This window comes from Corythoichthys intestinalis, unplaced genomic scaffold (genome assembly GCF_030265065.1).
Source record: "Corythoichthys intestinalis isolate RoL2023-P3 unplaced genomic scaffold, ASM3026506v1 HiC_scaffold_59, whole genome shotgun sequence".
Taxonomy (NCBI): Eukaryota; Metazoa; Chordata; class Actinopteri; order Syngnathiformes; family Syngnathidae; genus Corythoichthys; species Corythoichthys intestinalis.
Window position 1 is genome coordinate 51,573 of NW_026651628.1, and position 21,175 is coordinate 72,747.

At 38.8% G+C, this 21,175-nt stretch overlaps 1 protein-coding gene and 1 long non-coding RNA gene across 7 annotated transcripts; one reads left to right on the forward strand and one right to left on the reverse strand.

Moving 5' to 3' along the window:
* The first annotated feature begins 1,855 nt into the window (after positions 1 to 1,855).
* On the forward strand, positions 1,856 to 13,925 carry LOC130911577 (uncharacterized). Of its 6 annotated transcripts, none has more exons than XR_009062290.1 (6): positions 1,856 to 2,075; positions 3,533 to 3,649; positions 3,778 to 3,930; positions 4,140 to 4,168; positions 7,432 to 7,747; positions 7,858 to 13,925. It is a non-coding gene; the product is annotated as an uncharacterized LOC130911577 (long non-coding RNA). The 6 variants fall into 6 exon arrangements; XR_009062292.1 differs by having other exon boundaries at positions 1,858 to 3,649; positions 7,432 to 7,506; positions 7,590 to 7,747; XR_009062289.1 differs by having other exon boundaries at positions 1,861 to 2,075; positions 3,558 to 3,649.
* A 4,510-nt stretch (positions 13,926 to 18,435) lies between these two features.
* Positions 18,436 to 21,169, reverse strand: LOC130911576 (galectin-4-like). The gene is made up of 5 exons (XM_057829261.1): positions 21,063 to 21,169; positions 19,418 to 19,482; positions 19,223 to 19,308; positions 18,977 to 19,154; positions 18,436 to 18,877 (listed from the first exon to the last, which is right to left on the reverse strand). The coding sequence occupies exons 1-5, from the start codon at positions 21,136 to 21,138 to the stop codon at positions 18,728 to 18,730; spliced, it is 555 nt and encodes a 184-aa protein (XP_057685244.1). The 5' UTR covers positions 21,139 to 21,169; the 3' UTR covers positions 18,436 to 18,727.
* Positions 21,170 to 21,175: the final 6 nt, after the last annotated feature.

Here is a 21,175-nt window from a genome sequence, read left to right on the forward strand (position 1 = left end):
AGCAGCCCAGTAGGCTAACGCTAGCGGCTAATGCTACAAGCAAACGTGATGGAGTCGGGCTTAAGGGAGCTTAGCCAAACTTTCACCCGACATTAAGTAGACTCTTGGCGGCCTCCAGGCAGGCTTTCACCCGCTTTCCTCACGATTTCATGAGAGGGTGCTTCTATTGCTTTCTACTGGCTGACGCTAGCGGCTAACGCTACAAATGAACGTGATGGAGTCTGATAGCGGCTCTAACCTTGTCAAAACGGCTGAACTTAATGAGTGGATTGGGCACCGACTGCATCTAGCAATTAGTATGTCGCGTTATTTTGTATCTGTGTGTGTGTGTGTGATTTCTTTGACAGCTTTTATGATGGTAAAGCATTCACCATAAATTATAATCCAACAGTGGGGCTTATAATATCACCATTTAATGGCCACCGCTATTTTTCTGTATGTGCTTGCTTTATTCTCTGTCATTACGGCCATCATAAAATCTTAAACGCTTCATTGGCATAAGAGCAATATAGCTTTAGTGTGTGTGTCTCTGTGGTGGGGGTGCATATGTGCGTGCATGTATTTAAAAAAATGCTCTGAAAAAAAGAAGAAAAAAAAAACAAAAAACAGAAACATTGAAGTAAAAAGCAAAAAGTAATAATGTCACATCAGCCATGAACAATAAGTTGTCTGTTTGAAGTGTACTGTTCAAGTCGTATGTCATTTGTGTTACAATGACATGTTTGCACAGTCGTCGTATTGATTTGTATAATGTTGTTCAAGTCATACTAGCTGTTATAAATGTTCACACTTGAATTCTTACTGTTTACAAGACATTTTCATATACTTAATGTTTAGACTGCATGTACAATTGTTAAACATGTTAAATTGAAAGCTGGTAAATAAAAAAGAGAAACAGTACAGAAAAGCAGTTTCTTTTCAGGTCAGTCACGTCAGCCTCTCGCCATAGTACACGCACACACACACCCACGCATCCCCCACCCCACACACACACAATTTAGTTTTTGTGTCTCAGTTTTTGTGTTTGTTTTTGTGTCTGTCTGTTTGTCAGTTTTTGTGTTTGTTTGTCTATCTGTCAGTTTGTATATTTGTTCGTGCCATGTGAGAGAATATTGTCAAAAGCTGGAGAGGTCATTAGCAAAAAGAGGAACCGGCTGAAACCAAATGCTGCTGAGATGATTCTGTTTTTAAATAAAAATGTGTGAAACACCCAAATCCCCATCCCAGTGTCACTAGCATTCTATACACCTACCATCAAGAGTTCCCTATTGCACAAGCATTTGCGTATTTCATTTAAAAGTAACACAACAGCTTTTTTTTGTTTGTTTGTTTTCATTATTATTATTATTATTTATTTATTTTTTTTTATTAATCTGGGGGAAGAATAAAGAATACATTTCAGGCTAGTGGTCAAACCCACTACTGCTCGCACATCAGACATAGTATATAACCACCATACCACCCACAGGTTTCATTGTTCAGATGACACTTGGTCATTTGGTTAGATGAAAATTCAATATATTTTTGTCCAGAAGATGTCACCACACTGAATTGTGTCAAATGCCTCGTAGCACGGAACCATCTCAACACATTTGCTTCAGCGGTACAGAAAGCAGCGGTGAAGCAGTGTCGTCTGTCGTGACTCACCACACTGATTCGTGGCAAATGCTTCATAACACTGAATGAACCATTTCGACACGTTGCTTGATATATATTTACTGCTTCAGAAAGCTAAGGTTTCTCCATCACTAGTACGACCCTAATTTCCAAATGTTCCACGTGACGTTGAGACGTGTTTGATGCACGAATTCTTCTTTGTTTGTATGTTTGTTTTCTTTTGATGCACGAGTTCTTTAGAGCGTCATCCTCCAGCCTTTGTGTCGTTGGACGTGCGTGCGTGCGTGCGTGACGTAGTCAAGCTTGTGTGTCTGTCACAGAGCGAAAGAGGCTTGCGTCGTATTAAATTCTCCTCTGAAGTTTATCTGGCTGATCTTCTATCTGGACCTGAGAGATGAAGAAGGCACAATCGCTCCTTTTCCAAGCGTTGACCGTGCTTGGCATTTGGGCTTCGCTTGGTGAGTTCACGTTTTTATTTGACTTCAAGGTTCACTGCAAACGTTGTTGGGACTGGATTTGTTTCTTCAGATCATTAGGGGATCAATATAAAAGGGCATTTTATTGGCCCCACCTCGGGGAAATGTATACTTGTCAGATTACTAGACATATTAAGCAAACTGTCAGTCTCATTTGAAACAATGGAAACAATACATAATACATCCGCGGTTTTGAGACACTTTCTGATCCGACTGTGAACTTTTGAAAAAAGGGTGTAGTAAAGCCTATTTAAAACTAACGACTGACTTTAAGCATTGATATACCACTCATTTAACTCACTGACCGCCACTGACTGAAAACCTGAAACATTCACTTCGGTTTGCCTTGGAAGGCTGCAAATGGATTGGACGTCTAGCACCGTCATTGGCACAGAAACGTGAGAATCCATAGCCAGTCCTCCCAGTTAAGAATAAGCGCACTTCTGTTGTTGTCAGTAGTAAGCTAAACGAACCAAAATTATACATTAATACAAATGTATATATATAACTATTTTAAAACTATTAAAATTATTATGAATTAAAAAAAAATAACACTAAATATTACTATTAAATTGTATAATAATAATTTTAATTTAATAATAATAAATTTAATAAATTCATAATAATTTATTTTTTAATTTAATTTTATAGTATTATATAATACTATATTATTAGTAGTAGTAGTATTACTAAATATAATAACACTAAATATATAATACTAAGTATTGACTAATGGCAGTTAAATACTCTTGTAGTTTAGTTTTGGTTAGTTTTAGTTTTATACTAAAGGGTCATAGTATTTACCTATGATATAAATAAATATCTACTTTTTTTAATTCCATTATAATCTTAATGATTTTTTAATCAATAAATTATCAATAAACCCAATAGATTTGTATTAATGTATAATTGTATTTTTTCATATATAAATAAAATTAACATTAAAAAATAAAAAATAAATACATATATGTTACAGTTCTACATGGACTGAGGTTTTCAATGCAACGCTTCACATTCCAGGTGTTTTGTTTCACATTGCGAGATGGATAATTTTGTATGTGGTGCTTGTGTGTGTGTTTTGTCATAATGTATCAAACGTAGGAAGAGAATGTCCAAAAGACATGTGCTTCAACACAACAGAAAACTTAGCTCCAAAACCATTGTCTGTGATCTCAATTGATCTGGATCATGAATACATATAGGTTGAGGTGCTGGAGGGGGAGGGATAATTGAACTTTTAATGACCGAAGGGAAAACAAACAACAACAAAAAACCTGCAGTTGAACACAATCTTGATGACTTTTACAATTGTTGTTACAATATGATTAACACCCCCCACCAACACAAACCTATATAAAGACAAACCGAACACTTTAAAATGCAACTTTTTTTCACCTCGACCTATAACCTTACTCACCTTGTCTTCACTGATGCAAAAGCATCTATTGCACTTTCATATGACAGTTGTTTTGGAAGGGCACTTCTTTCCTGGACTTGGTGGGCTTGGACTTGGTGCTGATGTGGATAAGTTCGCTGTAAAATGACACATTTCAAAGGTAAAGCGTTGGTCAACAACATGTCACTTGTATTCTGCTTGCCTTTAGCCAAAGCATCGAAAGCGTTACTCTTTGCACATCCTAAGTGTGTGTGGGTGTGTGCGTGCGTGTGTGTGTGTGTGTTTCAGACAACCCTATGCTGAGAGCTACAAACTCTTTTGTGAACAAGTGATCCGTCAAAGGATTATCGTTGACAAAGAAGTGCTCAGAATGGACAAGCCAAGAAGGTTGTTCGTGAACATCGTGAAGAACCATGAGGATCTTGATGCTTCAGACTACAGGTAATTTATAAATATTCATACTAAAAAGTTTTTTTTTTTTTTTTTTATTTAGTCTCTGAAAAAAAGCCTTGAGAGAACGTTTCATTTTGTTCTCTTTGGTGTATTTGTGTGAATGAGAAATATAAGCGCAAGAGTGAATGTATTATGTGGGTGTGTGTGATGTGAATATGTGTGTCTTGTGCTCATCTTTCCCTTTAACTTTGTTTCAGGCGGGATATGCTGAAAAGAAGATTGAAGTGTGATTTCCCCCAATTAGTTTTTTATGGGGAGAGATTTGTCTCAAAAATATTCTCACAAATGCTTTCGCGATTCACACATATCTTTTGTAGATGCACAAATATATCAGAGATTTTCACATGTATTTTCGAGATCCACAAATATATCCATGAGTTTCACATGTGTTTTTGTAATTCACAAGTATATCCTCGAAATTCACATGTGTTTTTTTTATGTAGTGCGTGCACTCATCATGAATTATTGTTTGTAAGCATTCGAATTGTATATGGGAATCAGCGGCCGAGTGCATTTATTTTTGAGACAAACATAACAAGAAACGGTCAAATTTTCTCACACAAGCGCATTCGCGATTCACACTTGTGTTTTTCGAATTCACAAATACATCCGCGATTCTCACAAATACATTAGTGATTTTCACACGTGTTTTTCAGATCCACAAATACGTCCGCGTTTTCCTCGTGTGTTTTTTAAATCCACAAATACTTCCGCAAATGTCGCATGTTTTTTTTAATGATGTGCGCGCAATTATCATGACTTGACATTTTTTAAGCATTCAGTTTTGCTTGTGAATTGCTGGAGCTGTGTTTTTTTTGTTTTTGTTTTTTTTTTTAAACAGCGAACACGCGCATTTCTTTTTGAGACAAACGTCACTCGATGTTTCACCAAGATTTTCTCACACACAGTAAACCAAGAATTTTCACGTGTCTCAAATAACCTCCGCCTCAGTCCGATAGGCGGCAGTATTGAGCGCATAGAAAGGTCAAAAGTGCCCATCAACACAGATGGCAAATGGTGTTCTACTTATGTAGCGCTTTTCCACCTTTCAAGGCGCTCAAAGCGCTTTACACTACATCGCCATCTACATACAGGTGACGCAGCACCAGGAGCAATGTGGGGTTCAGTATCTTGCTCAAGGATACTTAGGCGAGTTCATCAGGGCAGAGAATTGCACAACCTCTGGGTTGGGGGACAACTACTCTACCGCAGAGCCACGCCATCCCCATCCCCAGATCACATACGGACACCTAGCGGGTGACATTACACCGGGCAACAGATAAACAGGTGTCTTGGGTCCGTTGGAAAACCTACCCTATTCCATTTTTTGTTTTTATGTGTGTTAATAAAAAAAAAAAAAAAAAAAAAGAGAAATGAATCATCTCCCGTTTCCCAATTAAAAACTGCTAATTCAATAACGGAAACGAGACTTAATCCATTTTACCAATTAATGGTTTTGAGCTGAAGTCGAAAAACAAAATATGTCCAATATTTGTTTTTATTAACAAAAAAAAAAAAACAACAGCACAAATATGCCAGGGGGTTATAAACATTTCAAACATTGCACATCAGGAAAATAACAAAACAAAACAAAAACAAAAAAACAATGAATAATGCTGTGAGCAATTATTCACAAAGAGATTCAAGTTTTTCCACAAATATTGTTATTTTCCGCTTTTAGATTATTTGATTTTTTAAACAGATTTATGTAGCACACAGTCTCGTTATGAAAGTGAGAAAAAGAAGGTAACAGCTTGCTAAATTTACATTTGTGTAGGTAGAATTTCGACAAAATGACAAGATTAATAATAGAAACAATCTCTTTCTTGAGATTCTTATAGAAACAAAAACAAAAAAGACATTTTCCCATTTGAGTTTGAAGTCCACATGTGTAGGCTCCTGATTCTGAACTTGCAAAGTTCTTTCCAAAATTTATTGGAAAAAGAGCAGGTCCAAAAAAGGTGCTGAACTGTCTCTGTATCAATGTCCCACTTTAATTTTTTTCATGTAGTGGTTTGCAGGATAGTACTTATCTATAGATAATTTTGAAAGCGACTTCTTTGACCTTACTTGTCAACCGAAACATATTGGGGATAGTCCATACTTAGGCGTGGACCAAATGATATCTCCAAAAAGACTTAACATATGCTTTGGATCTAATCTCGTTCTGAAATAGAGATCGAGTATATCTATTCAAATTTTTGTTATGTAGTAAACATAATTTCCCCACACTTGAATTTAGTATATTTGGAGGAGATAAAGTTTGAAATGGCATGTTTACATTTCTGCACAGCATAATGAATCCTGAAGGAATCGCATCATCAACACTAGCATATTGCTTAGGTCTAACTGGTAACTGAAAATAATCCCAAAACTCCGCGTAAAACATAGGTGCCATTAAAAAGTTGTGACACAAAAAGTGTCTTCTGCCTCTAATTGTCCAAAAATAAAGATTTTTTTTTGCAAAGAATTCAATGAGCCATGACCCGGAAGACGAGGCCTTATTGAAGAAAAACATCGTTTTCCGGTTCAAGGCTCATTGTAAAAGCGAACTCGGAGGAAAACAAATATTGGTCGTATTTTGTTTTTCGACTTCAGTTCAATAAATTGACATTGTAAAAACGGATTAAGGTTCGTTTTTCGTTTTTTATTTTCCAAAATTAGAAGGAAAAACAAACGGCCTCAAGGTACACGGACAGTCTTGATAGTTCTTGAAGTTTGGGAATCATACTTTTATAGTCTATGCGCTCAAAACTGCCACCTATCAGATGAAGGCGGAGGTTATTTGAGACACGTGAAAATTCTCGGCTTACTGTGTGTGAGAAAATCTTGGTGAAACATCGAGTGACGTTTGTCTCAAAAAGAAATGCGCGTGTTTGCTGTTAAAGAACACAGCTCCAGCAATTCACAAGCAAAATTGAATACTTAAAAAATGTCAAGTCATGATAATTGCACGCACATCATTAAAAAACATGCGAAACTTGCGGAAGTATTTGTGGATTTGAAAAACACTTGTGGAAAACGCGGACGTATTTGTGGATCTGAAAAACGCGTGTGAAAATCACTCATGTATTTGTGAGAATCGCGGATGTATTTGTGAATTTGAAAAACACGTGTGAATCGCCAATGCACTTGTTCTTGTTATGTTTGTCTCAAAAATAAATGCACGCGGCCGCTGATTCACAAATACAATTCGAATGTTTGCAAACAATAATTCATGATGAGTGCACGCACAACATTAAAAAACACATGTGAATTTCGAGGATATATTAGTGGATTACAAAAACACATGTGAAACTCATGGATATATTTGTGGATCTCGAAAATACATGTGAAAATCTTGGATATATTTGTGCATCGACAAAAGATATGTGTAAATCGCGAAAGTATTTGTGAGAATATTTTTGAGACAAATCTCTCCCCATAGTTTTTCACACCCCTTTCCAGCGCAACATGTCTGAAATGTTTTTTTTGTTTTTTTTGTTGGAGACTTTATCATCAACAGACAAACTTTTAGACAGGATACCTCAGTCATCAGGTACATCAGCTACCGACTCTACTGAGGTAAGACAAGAAAGTGACACTGAACAAATGGCTAGCACACCATCTGGTTGGAAATCCACAGAACAAAGAAGGACACTTTACAGTGCAGGGCTGCTATTGAGGACCATTCTAAGCGAATCACCCTCACTGAAATGCCCATGGCCTCCCACAGCAGAAGATTTAAATGTATGTGAAGCGAAAGCTGTTGTGCCTGTTGAACAGTACAATCGATTGGTGCAACAGAAGAACCAACACTAGCCGGGTATGTTGATATTCCTGATGATGTGAATCTAAAAGTTCTCTCTCTATGTCAAGACATTGTGTATCTGGAATGTCCATTCCTCCAACAAGTGATGCTCTCTTCCAACACAGCAAAAGGGCAAACTACGAGGCAGCAGTAATGCGACATTGTCTGACTGGTATGATGTGTGCCCCTTCACCAATTGGCAATGGATGGGACATTGAGGATGGTGAATTAACAGTAAAATGGATGACTAGAAATCCTGCCCCAGATAGTGTGCTACAGGTAATCCACTGTGGTTGCAAGATAAGCAAGTGTGAGACTGAAAGATGTTCATGCTTGTCTGCAAAAATGTCCTGTACAGATTTATGCCACTGCCAGGACTGTGAAAATATTTCAAAGGAAATGGGATGATGACACTGATGATACTGATATTGATGAGTAATCACCCACCATCTCTCCTATGTTTAGTTTCATTATCAAAATGTTACTCTCCATTTTAACACCTTTAAAACAACAACAAAAAAAGGCTCTTTTCCCTTTTCCAAAAAAATAGACCTTTGTTCAATTTGACTGCCAAAAAAGATGGATGTTCCAATGAAGTGCTATTGTTTTATTGAGAGTGCACATTTCATATATGTGTGTGTATATATATATATATATATATATATATATATGTGTGTGTGTATATATATATATGTGTGTGTGTATATATATATGTGTGTGTGTATATATATATATGTGTGTGTATATATATATATATATGTGTGTGTATATATATATATATGTGTGTGTGTGTATATATATATATGTGTGTGTGTGTATATATATATATGTGTGTATATATATATATATGTGTGTATATATATATATGTGTGTGTATATATATATATATATGTGTATATATATGTGTATATATATATATATATATATGTATATATATATATATGTATATATATATATACACACTGATACACGGCCCATGGGAAAACCCATGGACAGTGTATCAAATACTTGTTCTCCCCACTCTATACATATATATTCCTAGATTTTGACAAAATTGGTGCAGGGAAACGTTGGGTGAACTTTTAACCCAAAGTTCAGAAGGGTATTATCTTATCAAAAAATGCATTGAACAAGTAGTGCCCAGACAGTGGAACGAAACCCATTTTCTAGGCACTTTTTCAGGGTCCACCCCAAGGCCTAATTCTATTTAACACAAGACTTATTTTTCATCCCATACAATTTATTTAGCAATTGGGGGAAATTACTTAGATACATACTGTAAAAATATTGGAGTAGAGAGATAAAAACAATGATGACATTTTGCTGCTGTCTGTTGCATTTTCCGCGTTCTGAATCTTCCCCATTGGGCTGATTTCTAAATCAGCTGAAATCGTTACTCTGCCGACGTCATCACCTAGATGGAGGCACTAGAGCAGGGTTCTCCAACCCAGTCCTCAAGGCACACTGTGGGTCCTGGTTTTTGTTCCAGCCGATCCAGCAGAGGCAGTTGAGCCAATGAGGCTTCTGCTAAAACAAGCCACACCTGACTGCAATCAAGTGATTGCACTTGTAAAACACCAGATTGGGGAAAAAGTGTTGTCATCTTGTTTGGTAGGAATGAAATCCTGCACCCACAGTGTGCCTTTGTGGAATAGGTTGGGGACCCCTGCACTAGAGTGCTACAATGATAGGCGGGGCTAAACGGCAGATTAAAAGAAACATTTCTCTTCATCTGCGCTTTGCCAAATTGTTGTATATAGTCGAATGATCTCAAAATATGATTTTAATTCACATAATAATGCTATTTAATTTCATCGTGTCACAGGCGCTTTAAAAGTCAGTGATTGCAGGACTGGTTTACTTTCAAAAAGTGCTTGAGCCGAGTTTTGAGGGTTTGTATTGCGGGACACTCCCTGATGGCCCTACTATGACCCTAGTCATGGGGGCGGGGGCAAATCAAATACTTAAATAGTATTTTTTTAAATTAAGAAACAAAGCACATGAAAAAAAAATACATAGTAATGAAGTAATAAAATAGAAATAATTCTACATGAAATGAAATTCATTCTAAAAAAAAAATCAAAACTTCAAAATATAAATGAAAAATTATTGAAATAAATCAAGATTAAAAAAAAAAATAATAATAATAACATTAATTCAAATAAGTGTCCCATGTGTGAATTTTGCTGTGGGAAAGTTATTCATTTAATTTTGTTTTGTTTGATGAATCTTGTGACCTCTCATATCTTAACTCTATGGCTGCCTCTTACGGTATTCAATCCATTTCAACTGATTGTTCGATCGCTTCCAGCCCCTCCCAGTTAAAATGGATTGGACGTCTATCAATATCTTTTACTTATTACCACAACAAAAATTGTGACCTGGGCTGGCGGTGGTGAGGTAAACTAATGATAACTTTTGGATAGATGTCCACTGATGTGACCACTGTAACCGAAAGGGTTAAACATCATCCTCAAAAATAAAAAGTGCAAATTACCACACAAATGTTCCTTTTTGTGCTATACACAAGTGTGGATGCAACCCCGTTGGTTACATAACTCTGTCGGAATGGCTGACGGTTACCCATTTGATTATTTCACCTTATAACGCATACTGTAGCTTGATCTGAGGCTGAAATGCATCCCAACTCTTCTTTCTTGATTTCTGTCCCAATTTACATCCATTGTCCAGTTCACTGGCGCCTGTGGCACAGCTGTGATGGTGTGTGATGTAATCCTACTTGGTTTAGTTATTGTTGGGTAAAGAGACATACTATACATTGTATCCAAAAAATTGTCCATTGCTGCCAGTTTGCTTGGATTTAATAAATCAATATTAAAATCTCCACAGATGAAGAATGTTTTCTGCTTAATAGTGGAAAACAATTGGCTCATCCATTCAGTGAAGGAATCAATACATGAACCCGGTGATCGATAGATTCAACTGACAATTATATTTTTCTTTTTTTCATTGGAGATCTCTATTGTCAAACATTCCAAGTGTTCTTGACATATCTATTCAATTCAATTTTATTTGTATAGCCCTAAATCACAACAAGGTTGTCTCAAAGGGCTTTGCAGAGGCAATATGATACAAAATCAGAAACAGCAAATGAAGCAATGAAGATGAATACATACATTTCAAGTCCTGGGCATCCCCCATCCTTAGACCCTCCATGTCGGCAAGGAAAAACTCCAAAAACTCCAGAGTCTTTGGGAGAAAATGAGAAACCTTGGGAAGTACCACACTGAGGAGAGATCCACTCCCGGGACAGATAGGCAGGGAGCACCAGTACTGCTAATGGGAATTAGCAGGCGAAGTTACAGTCCGTAAAGATACATTGGAGTAAAGGAACAAGAAGAGGTCCATCTAGCCAGATGAGACGGGGGTAGCAACGAGGACATCCATCCAGCCAGGGGTCCGGACAGTCAGGAGGCTGCAGCTGAAAAAGGGGTGGGGGGAAAGGGGAGACCGGGTGACGAGTGATGAAGAGACTAGACAGATATTACCATATTACTAGATATTACCATTGGAAAATAGAAATTAAGTAAGACAAGTGGTACTGTAGGTAGAGTGAGAAAAAGGAGATAGAACTCAGTGGCTGTACTTCCCCCAGCATTATAGCTTCTAGTGCAGCTGTATCTGTTAATACCATACATTTAATTGATTTATGAATATATAGGGCAACTCCACCACCAGTTTTCTTTTCTCTATGTATTTTAATTCGTAATCATCCATAAGAAAATCAATACCTTTATCAATATTAAACCACGTTTCTGTGATCGCAATTATGCTGAAGGGGTGTGTAAATTGGTGCAGATAGTCTTTGGTAGAGCTGACATTTTTGTACATGCTTCTGCTGTTGAAATGTATAATTGACAGTTTTGCCCATTGAGTTGATATGATTTTCATACAGATCTTGTGTAAAAATAATCGCAATTGGTAACAGTAGAAGAAAAGAAATGATTGTCAGGATCACTTTCTATATTAGGGACTCTTTTGTTGGACTCGTTGGATTTAAAGGCCTCAAGTTCTATTTGTTTGTTCTGAAGGGTTCGCAGAAGTGGATCAATGTCGCTCTTATTCCTGAGTACAGTTCGTGTGTTTGATGTATCGTTCATAGTCATTGTATGCAGAGATGGTACCTGGTCTTGATAGGTATCAGTACTTTTCAAGCTCTTCAATATCTCGCACCATCAGCACTTTTGCTTCCTCAGGCGTTCCGTTCCATTTAATGTATATTTTACAATTGACTACCCACGTGTGTTGAATCTTGCGTTGCTTTTTAAGATATCTTGCCTTTTTGGCGATATCAGCATTCTTCCGTGTTAAGTGATCGTTCATATATACGTCGGTACCCTTCAACTTGCGACCTTGTTTCAGCAGCATTGTCTTGTTTTTTCGACTGATAAATCTCACGATGATGGCTGGCGGTCTGTCATTCCTCATCGGCATTGAGTGGCACGCCTCGATGTGCTCCAAGTCCAACGTTATTCCCTTGCTCCGAAGGTAAGATGCCACTTGTTGCTCCACCGAGTTTTCCTCCTGCTGGCTGGGTTCCCCGTCGTCCGTGGCCACCGCACGCGCATAAGTGCGCGGTCGGATCTTATAAATGACTTTCCAATATATGGATTTAAAATTAAGACGTTGCCGGTAAAATGTTGTCTGTAAAAGTTGTAAAGCAATAAAACAAACAACAAAAATGAATGAAATGAACAAAAAACATTTTTTGTAATGGGTAAAAAAAATATTTTTCAAAAAGATCATGTGACTAGTGTTGGGTTTTGTGTTGTTTTTTTCCTTAGTGTGACTTGTCTCTGTGATTACCCATTGATTTCACCTGTCGTGCCTGCACATAGTGAGTCCTCCTGTATTACCCAGCTGTTCCTCGTTGTCTCGTTACCCCTTGTCTGCATGTGTGTGTGTATAAAAGCACCCAGTTTCTTTTCAGTCCTTGTTGCGTCATTGTCAATGTAAGTGTCTATGTCAACGTCAAAGTCCATGTCAGGTTCTCATCAGCAGTATTCACGCCTATCCAAGCCCTTAAGTTCCAAGTGAGTTTTTGAAAAGCAGTCTTTTGTTAGTGACAGTTTTTGTTTGCCTCAGTGCCTTCTTTGGATTATCACAGCCTTTGTTTGTACTTTGTTTTTCGTTGGCTTTAATTAAATCATTTTTGCACCATTCATCTGCCTTGCCTACATTTCCCTGCATTTGGGTCCACCTTGCCCGCCCGCGCTCCCTGACAACTAGCACCTTAGAGACGGTCATTTGCTTTGCTAAGCCACCCCCAAAAAACACTGGAGGTCAGAAGAGGCAAGATGGATATACATCATTTTTTTCAAACCTAAGCTTTCAAAAGCGACAACAACTACTGAGCGAGAACCAAGAACTGAAGATGTGGACCATGAAACACCGGAGAGCATCGCCAAAATGGTGAGCGGAATTTCAGTTGGCTCCACTTCAGACGTTAACCCCCAAAAATGGAAACAAGGTAAAAAAAAAAAAGTTCATTTTCAACGTATTATTATAAATGATGTTCCTGGCTGAAATATTCAGCCAAAACAGATGCGGCGTCTACTTCTCCACGAGGTAAGACAGAAAAACGCACACACGCAGACGCACACACAGCTGGGATGCCTGTATGTACGAGCATGGGCTAAGCTACTATCGGAGCATATATCGTGTAAGTTGATTTTATTGCTGACACTGCGTTTCGGGGTCATCAACATTTTTGGCCCCTCTTGCCAGAAAAGTCAAACTCCACCTTATGGTTTTACCACGCGATACTTTTTACTTTGACTTGAGTAGATTTGTGATGAAACACAACTCTTACTCCACTACTTTGGGCTACACTAGTCATTACATTTTTCGTCTTTATTGTACATATTGACTTTATTCTCGCAAGAGGTGCCGACAGTGGCCGTCTCAGTTGTACCAATGAGACGTCGCAACAATAACCACATGACTCCATTATACGTTATAAGTAGCGGTAACAATGTTTGTTCTCCGCTAGAGGGCACTCATGCTCTGGGTGGTGATTCATCGTGTTGTTCTGGTCTGAATTTGAGGGTTTGTGTGTCATCTTTTTGGCCGGATAGGTTATAGTACAGTATGATAATGACAGTCCATCTACTAGTAGATGAAGTTGTGCTTTGAAAAAAATATATAACATTATTATTTTTTTTTTTTTCATCAGACATTGTAAGCAGTTACTGACAAAGTTACTCCTTACTAGAGTATTCTTTTCAACGAATATTTTTTACTTGTACTTGAGGAATGTTTTGGATAACTACTTTTGCTTTTAACCACCTCAGGTCAGACCTCGAAAAACTCTTGAGTCTGGTCACTCGTACATCGAAGCGCCACTATTTTTGCTATTTGACTATCACTTCACCATTAGCAAATGGACTGGACGTTTGTCGCCGTCAATGACACAAAAACACGATCATTCAGAGGCAGCTCTGTGTGTTAATCTTGTCTGAACACAAAATTGGAATTGCCAGTGGGTCCAATGCGTGTCCATTGGCTCTTGATTCAACTCATCGTTGACCATAGCAAATTGAGCCAAGTCTTATCACCAAATTCACAACAACATTTGGAATGTCTTGCAGTCCTCTCCAGCATTTACCACCTACAATATATGCAAGCAGAAAGCTGTTGTGGTGAGAGTTAATACTGGCTCGGAATAAGACTGGTTTGGTTTAACAGAGCTCAGAGGGGGGGTTTGAATGACATGAGAAGGTAATCCCATGAAAACGGGAAGTGCGACTACAACAGTTGGCCGATATCCAACCTTATTCTGACCTACTAACGAGCACATGAAATCAACTAATTTTACAGATCAAAAATGTCATTTATTTACACACTGTGGTTATGATCTCCAATAACACTCCAAAGTCTATCTTTTTGTTCTTAGTATTTTACTCATTGCCTGCTATTGACAGCTGTAGACATCCAACTCATTTAAACTGGAAAGAATGGTTGTGAATGCTCATCTTTCAGTGTCATTGGCGACACTAGATATCCAATTCATTTTGACTGGAAGGGTTGGCAGTGGTCAGTCGCTGCTAGCCTCTCCTAGCCAAAATGGATATGGAGGTCTGGTGCCGTCAATGGCAACCATACGTTGTGTAAAAATGAGTGCCCTATATAGGATTAAAATTGCAAATCTTTTATTCAGGGTCAAGAAAATGAATGTTTAATAGTTAACACATTTTCTCTTTTTAAGAAATGAACTTCTGATGGAAGGGGGAAAAAAAAAGAGCAAAAGTCACTGACCATCCATGTCAAAGTGTTTCCAGATGTCGATGAACTGGGCGGTTGTGAGCTCGGCCAGGTGCAGGTGAGGTTGCCGAGTCTGGGCTGCCATCTCGTCTCTCCCCCGTGGATTGGATGCACTTGCACGCAGGGCCGGCCCAGGCCACTTAGGGGCCCTAAGCAAAATAATGCCAAGGGGCCCATATTTTTGGCCCACCATTTCGTCACAGAGTACTGTGAAACCCATACATGCAATCCAACCCATACGTCCACATTTTTTATATTAATCAGATTTTGTTGCACTGCATACTCAAACTTCTCACCCCAAACGATTGCCAGTACTTACAGTAGATGGCGCCAAACCTTTTTCTGATTGGCATACTACTTGATAATAATGAAATGACTATATCTACGCTCTCCAGTCCAAATGCATATTATGCCAATATTTCGTTTTACTACAATCAGCGGAAGCCGTACATTTGCCGTTGCCGACAGGTGACAGCTTGCTCCGCTTTACTTGATTCGCTCCAGGCTTTTGCCCTGCAGCTAATGGCAATTACCAGTACGACATATTGACCAGCTCTGCTGACAACAGCGTTCAAGTTGGAGTGTCTTGCACAACAACAACAACAACATCAACAACATGCTCAATTACCGCGAAACTGTTGTAGGGCTGAAGCTACAGAATATTTTAGTAGTCGATTAATTGATGGACTAGTCAGTTGGAATAATCGAGTAATCAGATAAGGAACATGAAAAATTAAAATACCTGAGCTCAGCCTCAAAGAGTATATATAAATATATATATATATATATATATGTAATATACATATATATATATATATATATATATATATGTAATATATATATATATATGTAATATATAGATACATATATAAATATTTTTTTAAATGAGGATCTATGTACAACAAAAGAACAATTGGCTAACTTGCATAGAGAAAGTCAGCTAGCATATAAATGCTATAAAATGCTAAAGTTTTTTTCACAATGCTCTTAACAAATGGTTCAGACACATATTCCCACAAAAAACGGCTAAATATACCTATAAACTAAATTATGAATGCATTAAAAAACATTAGCTCAAACAAAAACTTAGCTTACGTTGGTGTTAACAGGGAGCAGTTGGATTCAGCCATGTAAAAAGAGGCAGACCAGAGGGCAGTGTATCCACCCTAATCAATAAAAGTAAATGCAAACACTTTCAAAATAAACCATGACAACGCCACTTTCATTAAACGAATACTCGAAGCAACAACATTTAATTCGAATGTTTTTTCTAATCGAATACTCGAGTTCATCGATTAATCGTTGCAGCACTATACTGTTGTTTCTTTTCTTCTCCGATTTTCTTCTTTCCTTTCTCTGCTCCAGAGGGATAAATTCTCTTCCACATATCCGTGCATCTATTTTCCAAGCAAGTTTGAGCACCAATCATCGCAAAGCAGGTTTAACGTCACTCCCCAGGTTGCCAGATTGTAATGACAAGAAAATGGATGTTTGCATAGATCAACGGCAATGCGCGCCACATTATTCACGATGCTCTATTAACAACGTATAAAATGAGGTTTCCAGATTGGGGCCCCGCCCCCGAGTGGTCAGGGGCCCTAAGCAGCTGCATAGTCTGCGTATATGCTGGGCCGGCCTTGATCCTATCCTATTGTTTAGCCACAACTGGATTCATTACCTTGTTACTTTTAATCCTTCACACAGCCGCTGGAAACAAATGTTTTATCCATCTGCAGGCGACCATCGTGATTTTACAGCACTATTTGGGTGTGTGTCTGCCTTAAGGCAAAACACTACCGCTTTTGTCCAACGGCGTCGCTGAAATTGACTAAAACTGAACAGTTTCCAAGTGTTGCCATTGACAGCACTTAAACCTCCACTCCATTTGAACTGGAAGGGCTGGAAGCGAACGAACGTATTCGCTGTCCCCCTCCTTGTTCAAATGGAGTGGATGTTTACTAGTGACAAACAGATTGAAATTCACAGACAAAAAAAATAAACTAAATGATTGTACACGTACATGACAAAGCAGTACTAACAATGCATTTGTAATTGCAATCATTTTCTGGGAGAAATTGAGCATTAACTGACAGAATTGCATGGGTGCCAATACTTTTGGCCAGCAGTGTACGTCGGCTCCTTCATTGATGATGTGAGTATGCGTTGTAAAGTGAATTAAAGTCGCTGCACATAGACTGTGAACATTCCTCACAATGCTTGGTGGAGAAACAGTTGTGTTGATGTCTTTTTGGGTCCGTTTTTTTTTTCCGATCGTACACAATCGTGATCTAGTTTTTATCGGCCATGACTGTTTGCTTGGATGACCAAACGTCCTCTTTGCCCGGACATGTCCACTTTTCACGTCCTGTCCGTTGCATCCGGCCTGATTTATAAATTTGTGAAAATGTCGGATTTTCATGATTTTTCACGGGAACAATTTGAGGAGAATCGCCTGCCTGCGTTGACGTGGCTCCTACTAGTAGTGTGAGAAGTAGTAGTTCTGAGAGACGTTTATGCTGTTGTATTGTGTGTCGATGTGCTGACTTTATGCAATAATATGGGCCATCAGTTGACCCTTTGCGGTGCGTTGCTGCCACCTGCTGGTCAGAATAATTCGCGGCATCTGTTTTTTTTTGTCACGGTTTTGCCCATAAGCTCATTCACTTTCACAGTGCGGTTGTCTAGCGGTAGCATTGACACTCGTGAATGCTTTCGGTTACGTTTCTGCCTCGGAAACAAATGTCTAAGTATTTTATGTGTATAATAACATATGGATGGGCAGTGTATGTATACCTAAGTGGTGAAGGGTCACATGTACAAAACTTCTTAAGTTGTGGTGTCTTGTAGAGGCCAGCCAATCGGAAGGCCACAGTGCATTGTGGGTTGAATCGTTATTTTGAGTGTACACTTATTGTAAACAACTGAGCAGTGAGAATCGTCTTTGCTTTCATCATTGTCTTTGATAAATGGGACACTCGTGTTGTTTGAAAGGCGATAATTCAGTACATTTATTTATTCCATGGACAGCACAGAGCTCTCCTTTGCTGCAGCAGTTATAAAGTACGAGGAGTCGGGTCAATGTGCGCATGGACTCATTTTTCCGTTCAAAATTAAGGCGATAAAAAAAGGGCAATTCAACAGAAAATTGCTCAGCTCTTTCAGAGAGAGGAAAGAATTGAAGAGGCTTATTTCATTAAATTTTGTTACATTTGTTAGATGGGGAGGTTCAGAACATCTTCCATGTCAATGTGCGATCTTCAAAATACATTCCATTTCACTGTAAGTCATTTGTATTTTTTGTGACATGATTATTTGACAAAAAATTTTCACAATTGTAATTCTATGTTCTTTCGGAGTTCAATTTTTGCATTTAGACGTGAGGAAATGAGGGAAAATAAAGAGATAGAGGTTGGGAGAGGTTGGGGTTTCTGCTATTTTATTAACTGTTACATTGAAAAATACAATTTTGAATGAAAATCAACTTCTCATGTTTACCTTGTGATAGGATGTGTAATGCAGTAGCCTAATGCATGTGTAATACCGTTTTATTTTTATGTGTGTAAAAAAAAAATTCTGGCTCCGTTCATGTCGGGGAGTTCCAGCAATGAATTCTAGCCACTTTCCCCTCTGGCGGTCACCCTAGTTAAGAGCCGTCATGGCGTCAACATCCTGAGAAGAAGCAGCACCTCCCATTTTACTGCGCTGGCAGCCTCAAATCAGCCTGACGTTGGTGACTGTCACATCATCCTCCACCAACAGCCTGTGGATATCTTGCAGATCATAACCATCATTCTCGTATTCCACCTCAAAGTCGTTGCCGACGGCCAAGCGGAAAATGTCGTCGCCGCACTCGATGGTCATCTGTAAAAGAATGCATGATTAGTCCAGCCGACGTGAGAAGAAGCTCCAACCACCTCAATTTTTTGTAATTTGATGGTGTGCCTAAAATGACATAATGACCTCAAAGTCGCTTCCGGCTGCGAAGGGGAAGGAGTCCTTTTTGACGATCTTGTTGACATACTTTCCATCAACATGACTCCCGATGCGGGTCAATAGCTCAAGGTCCCCATCTTTGAAATCAACTTCGATGCGCATCGGGGTGTCTTCACCGTGGCCCAAAGATAGGTGGACGATAAACCTGCAATACAGACAGGTAGTTCTTGTAACAGCGAACCTAACACAACGTGGGGGAATGGTGACAATTACTTGGTTGGGTTCGGCTTCACTTTTCCTTGGATGACGATGATGCAGCCAGCGTATAGACGCTCTTTGAACAGCACTTCGGAAACTTCCTGCACGCACACATAAAGGCAGCGTGAAATTGATATATCAGTCAAGCGCTAATCGCTATGGGCAACCTCCAGAACATGCCAACTACAACTCATACAATCGTCAACTCACCTGGTACACATCCACTTGGAGGTTGCAAGTGCCTTTAATGCCGTTGTACATAATCTCATCGCTATCTGGTATTGAAACAAACATCAACCAAGGTAGGACACATGAGATTTGACATTAAGATTTTAAGTGTGAGTGAGCACATTGCATATTAGGAAGCCATGAATCTTCCCAGCTAAATAATCAGCACACCATGTGATCCTGTGCTCCATCGGTAGACCACATTCAAGCTGCGTCCGCAACACGGTCACGTTTCACAGATGTATATGAGCGCAGAACACTTGCAGCCTCGGAGTCAGAAGTATGATAGTGCACAATTTGCCAACTAAGCAAATGTATTTGATTGATAGGCAGCTAATAATGATGCCTGAATCTCTCAGAATGGAAAAAGTATTAGTGGTACAAGTAGGCCTCTATTATCAATCGTATGCAAGCTCATTCTTAAAGTAGACGAAAGACTAACTGAACTATATGAGGGGCCGTACAAGACATTTTTCATTCTGGCCCTCACACACACATACATTCTCCATTCACATACATATTCACCCTCACACACATATATTCTCTCACATTCATATATTATTCACTCTCCAAACTACGGCCCGCCTCCACATTCGGTCCGGCCCCCTGAACAATCAATTTCTTTTTTTTCCAATAGTGTTATTTATTTCCTGGCTTTTTTCTGTGAAGAACCCAGAGGGCTATTTGGTTATTATCTATTTAATTAATAGTGATAATATTATATTATGTTGAGGTAATTATCGAGGTTTGATTGATTAAATATTTGCTTGGTTGATTGATTGAATATTTGCTTGTGCTCATACATACCATAAATACATAATGCCATATTTTTCTTACTTATATAACCAGTAAATGATTATTGCTTGCTATACCAGGTTGTAGTATAATGCTTAAGTGTTACAAAGGGTAAAAGGGGGTCGGGATGACAACTATTTTGCTTCATGGCCGCATCATTGCGTAACTAGACCTTCCGAGGCATCTTCAGCACCTGGCGTCTGGACTTCCGTCTAGACCTTCGAGGACAATTTTCCATCCATGGCCGCAGCGTTGCATAACTGAAGTGTCTGGATTACATAAGATCTTGCTTCCACATGTGTATTCACTTAGTTCCACCTACATGCACACACATATCCAATCGAAAACCACATGGGTGTCTCCAGCTTGCTCTCCCCTCCCTTAGGGCGACATCCATCTTTGTTTAGGACAAACCCCTAAATAAAATACCAAGGAGGATATTTTTCCTCGAGATCAATTTTGGTGACTCACGAGTCACATGTTGCTCTCCTTGGCCAAGAAAACTGAGTGTCTTCTCTCCTTATGTCTACCTAAAGATCTATTTTTGAACTTGACATATTATCTTTATTTTATATTATTAATTTTATTTACTTTTGTTCCGTGAAGAATCCAGAAAGGGTTATTTGATTGTGGCTTTCTGAAAAACAATTCATTTTTGCATTTAGGCACTCCTGCAATCGTCACACTTTTTCTGTTACAAACTGACCCGGCCCCTCATCAGAGAAGGGAAAAGTTATGTGGCTCTCACAGGAAAAAGTTTGAGAATCCCCTGCTCTAATCGAAAGCACAGTGTAGTATAGTTGGTGCACACCAACAGAAGGCGCCAACTCACCTTGGCATCGCTTGCAGATGTAACGTCTAAGGGAGGTGCAGGAGAGGTCGTTCAAGCGACCTCGACGTCCCCCCATCTCAACACAGTCTTCATTTTGGAGGTTAGGCTCACCT

Bases quoted from the DNA above. Each gene is read 5' to 3' on its own strand.
- LOC130911576 (XM_057829261.1), bottom strand. From the start codon at position 21,138: ATGGGGGGACGTCGAGGTCGCTTGAACGACCTCTCCTGCACCTCCCTT. The intron at 19,483-21,062 runs GTGAGTTGGCGC...TTTCAATACCAG, and splicing joins CATCTGCAAGCGATGCCAAG to ATAGCGATGAGATTATGTAC. The intron at 19,155-19,222 runs GTAATTGTCACC...TCTGTATTGCAG, and splicing joins GTGAAGCCGAACCCAACCAA to GTTTATCGTCCACCTATCTT.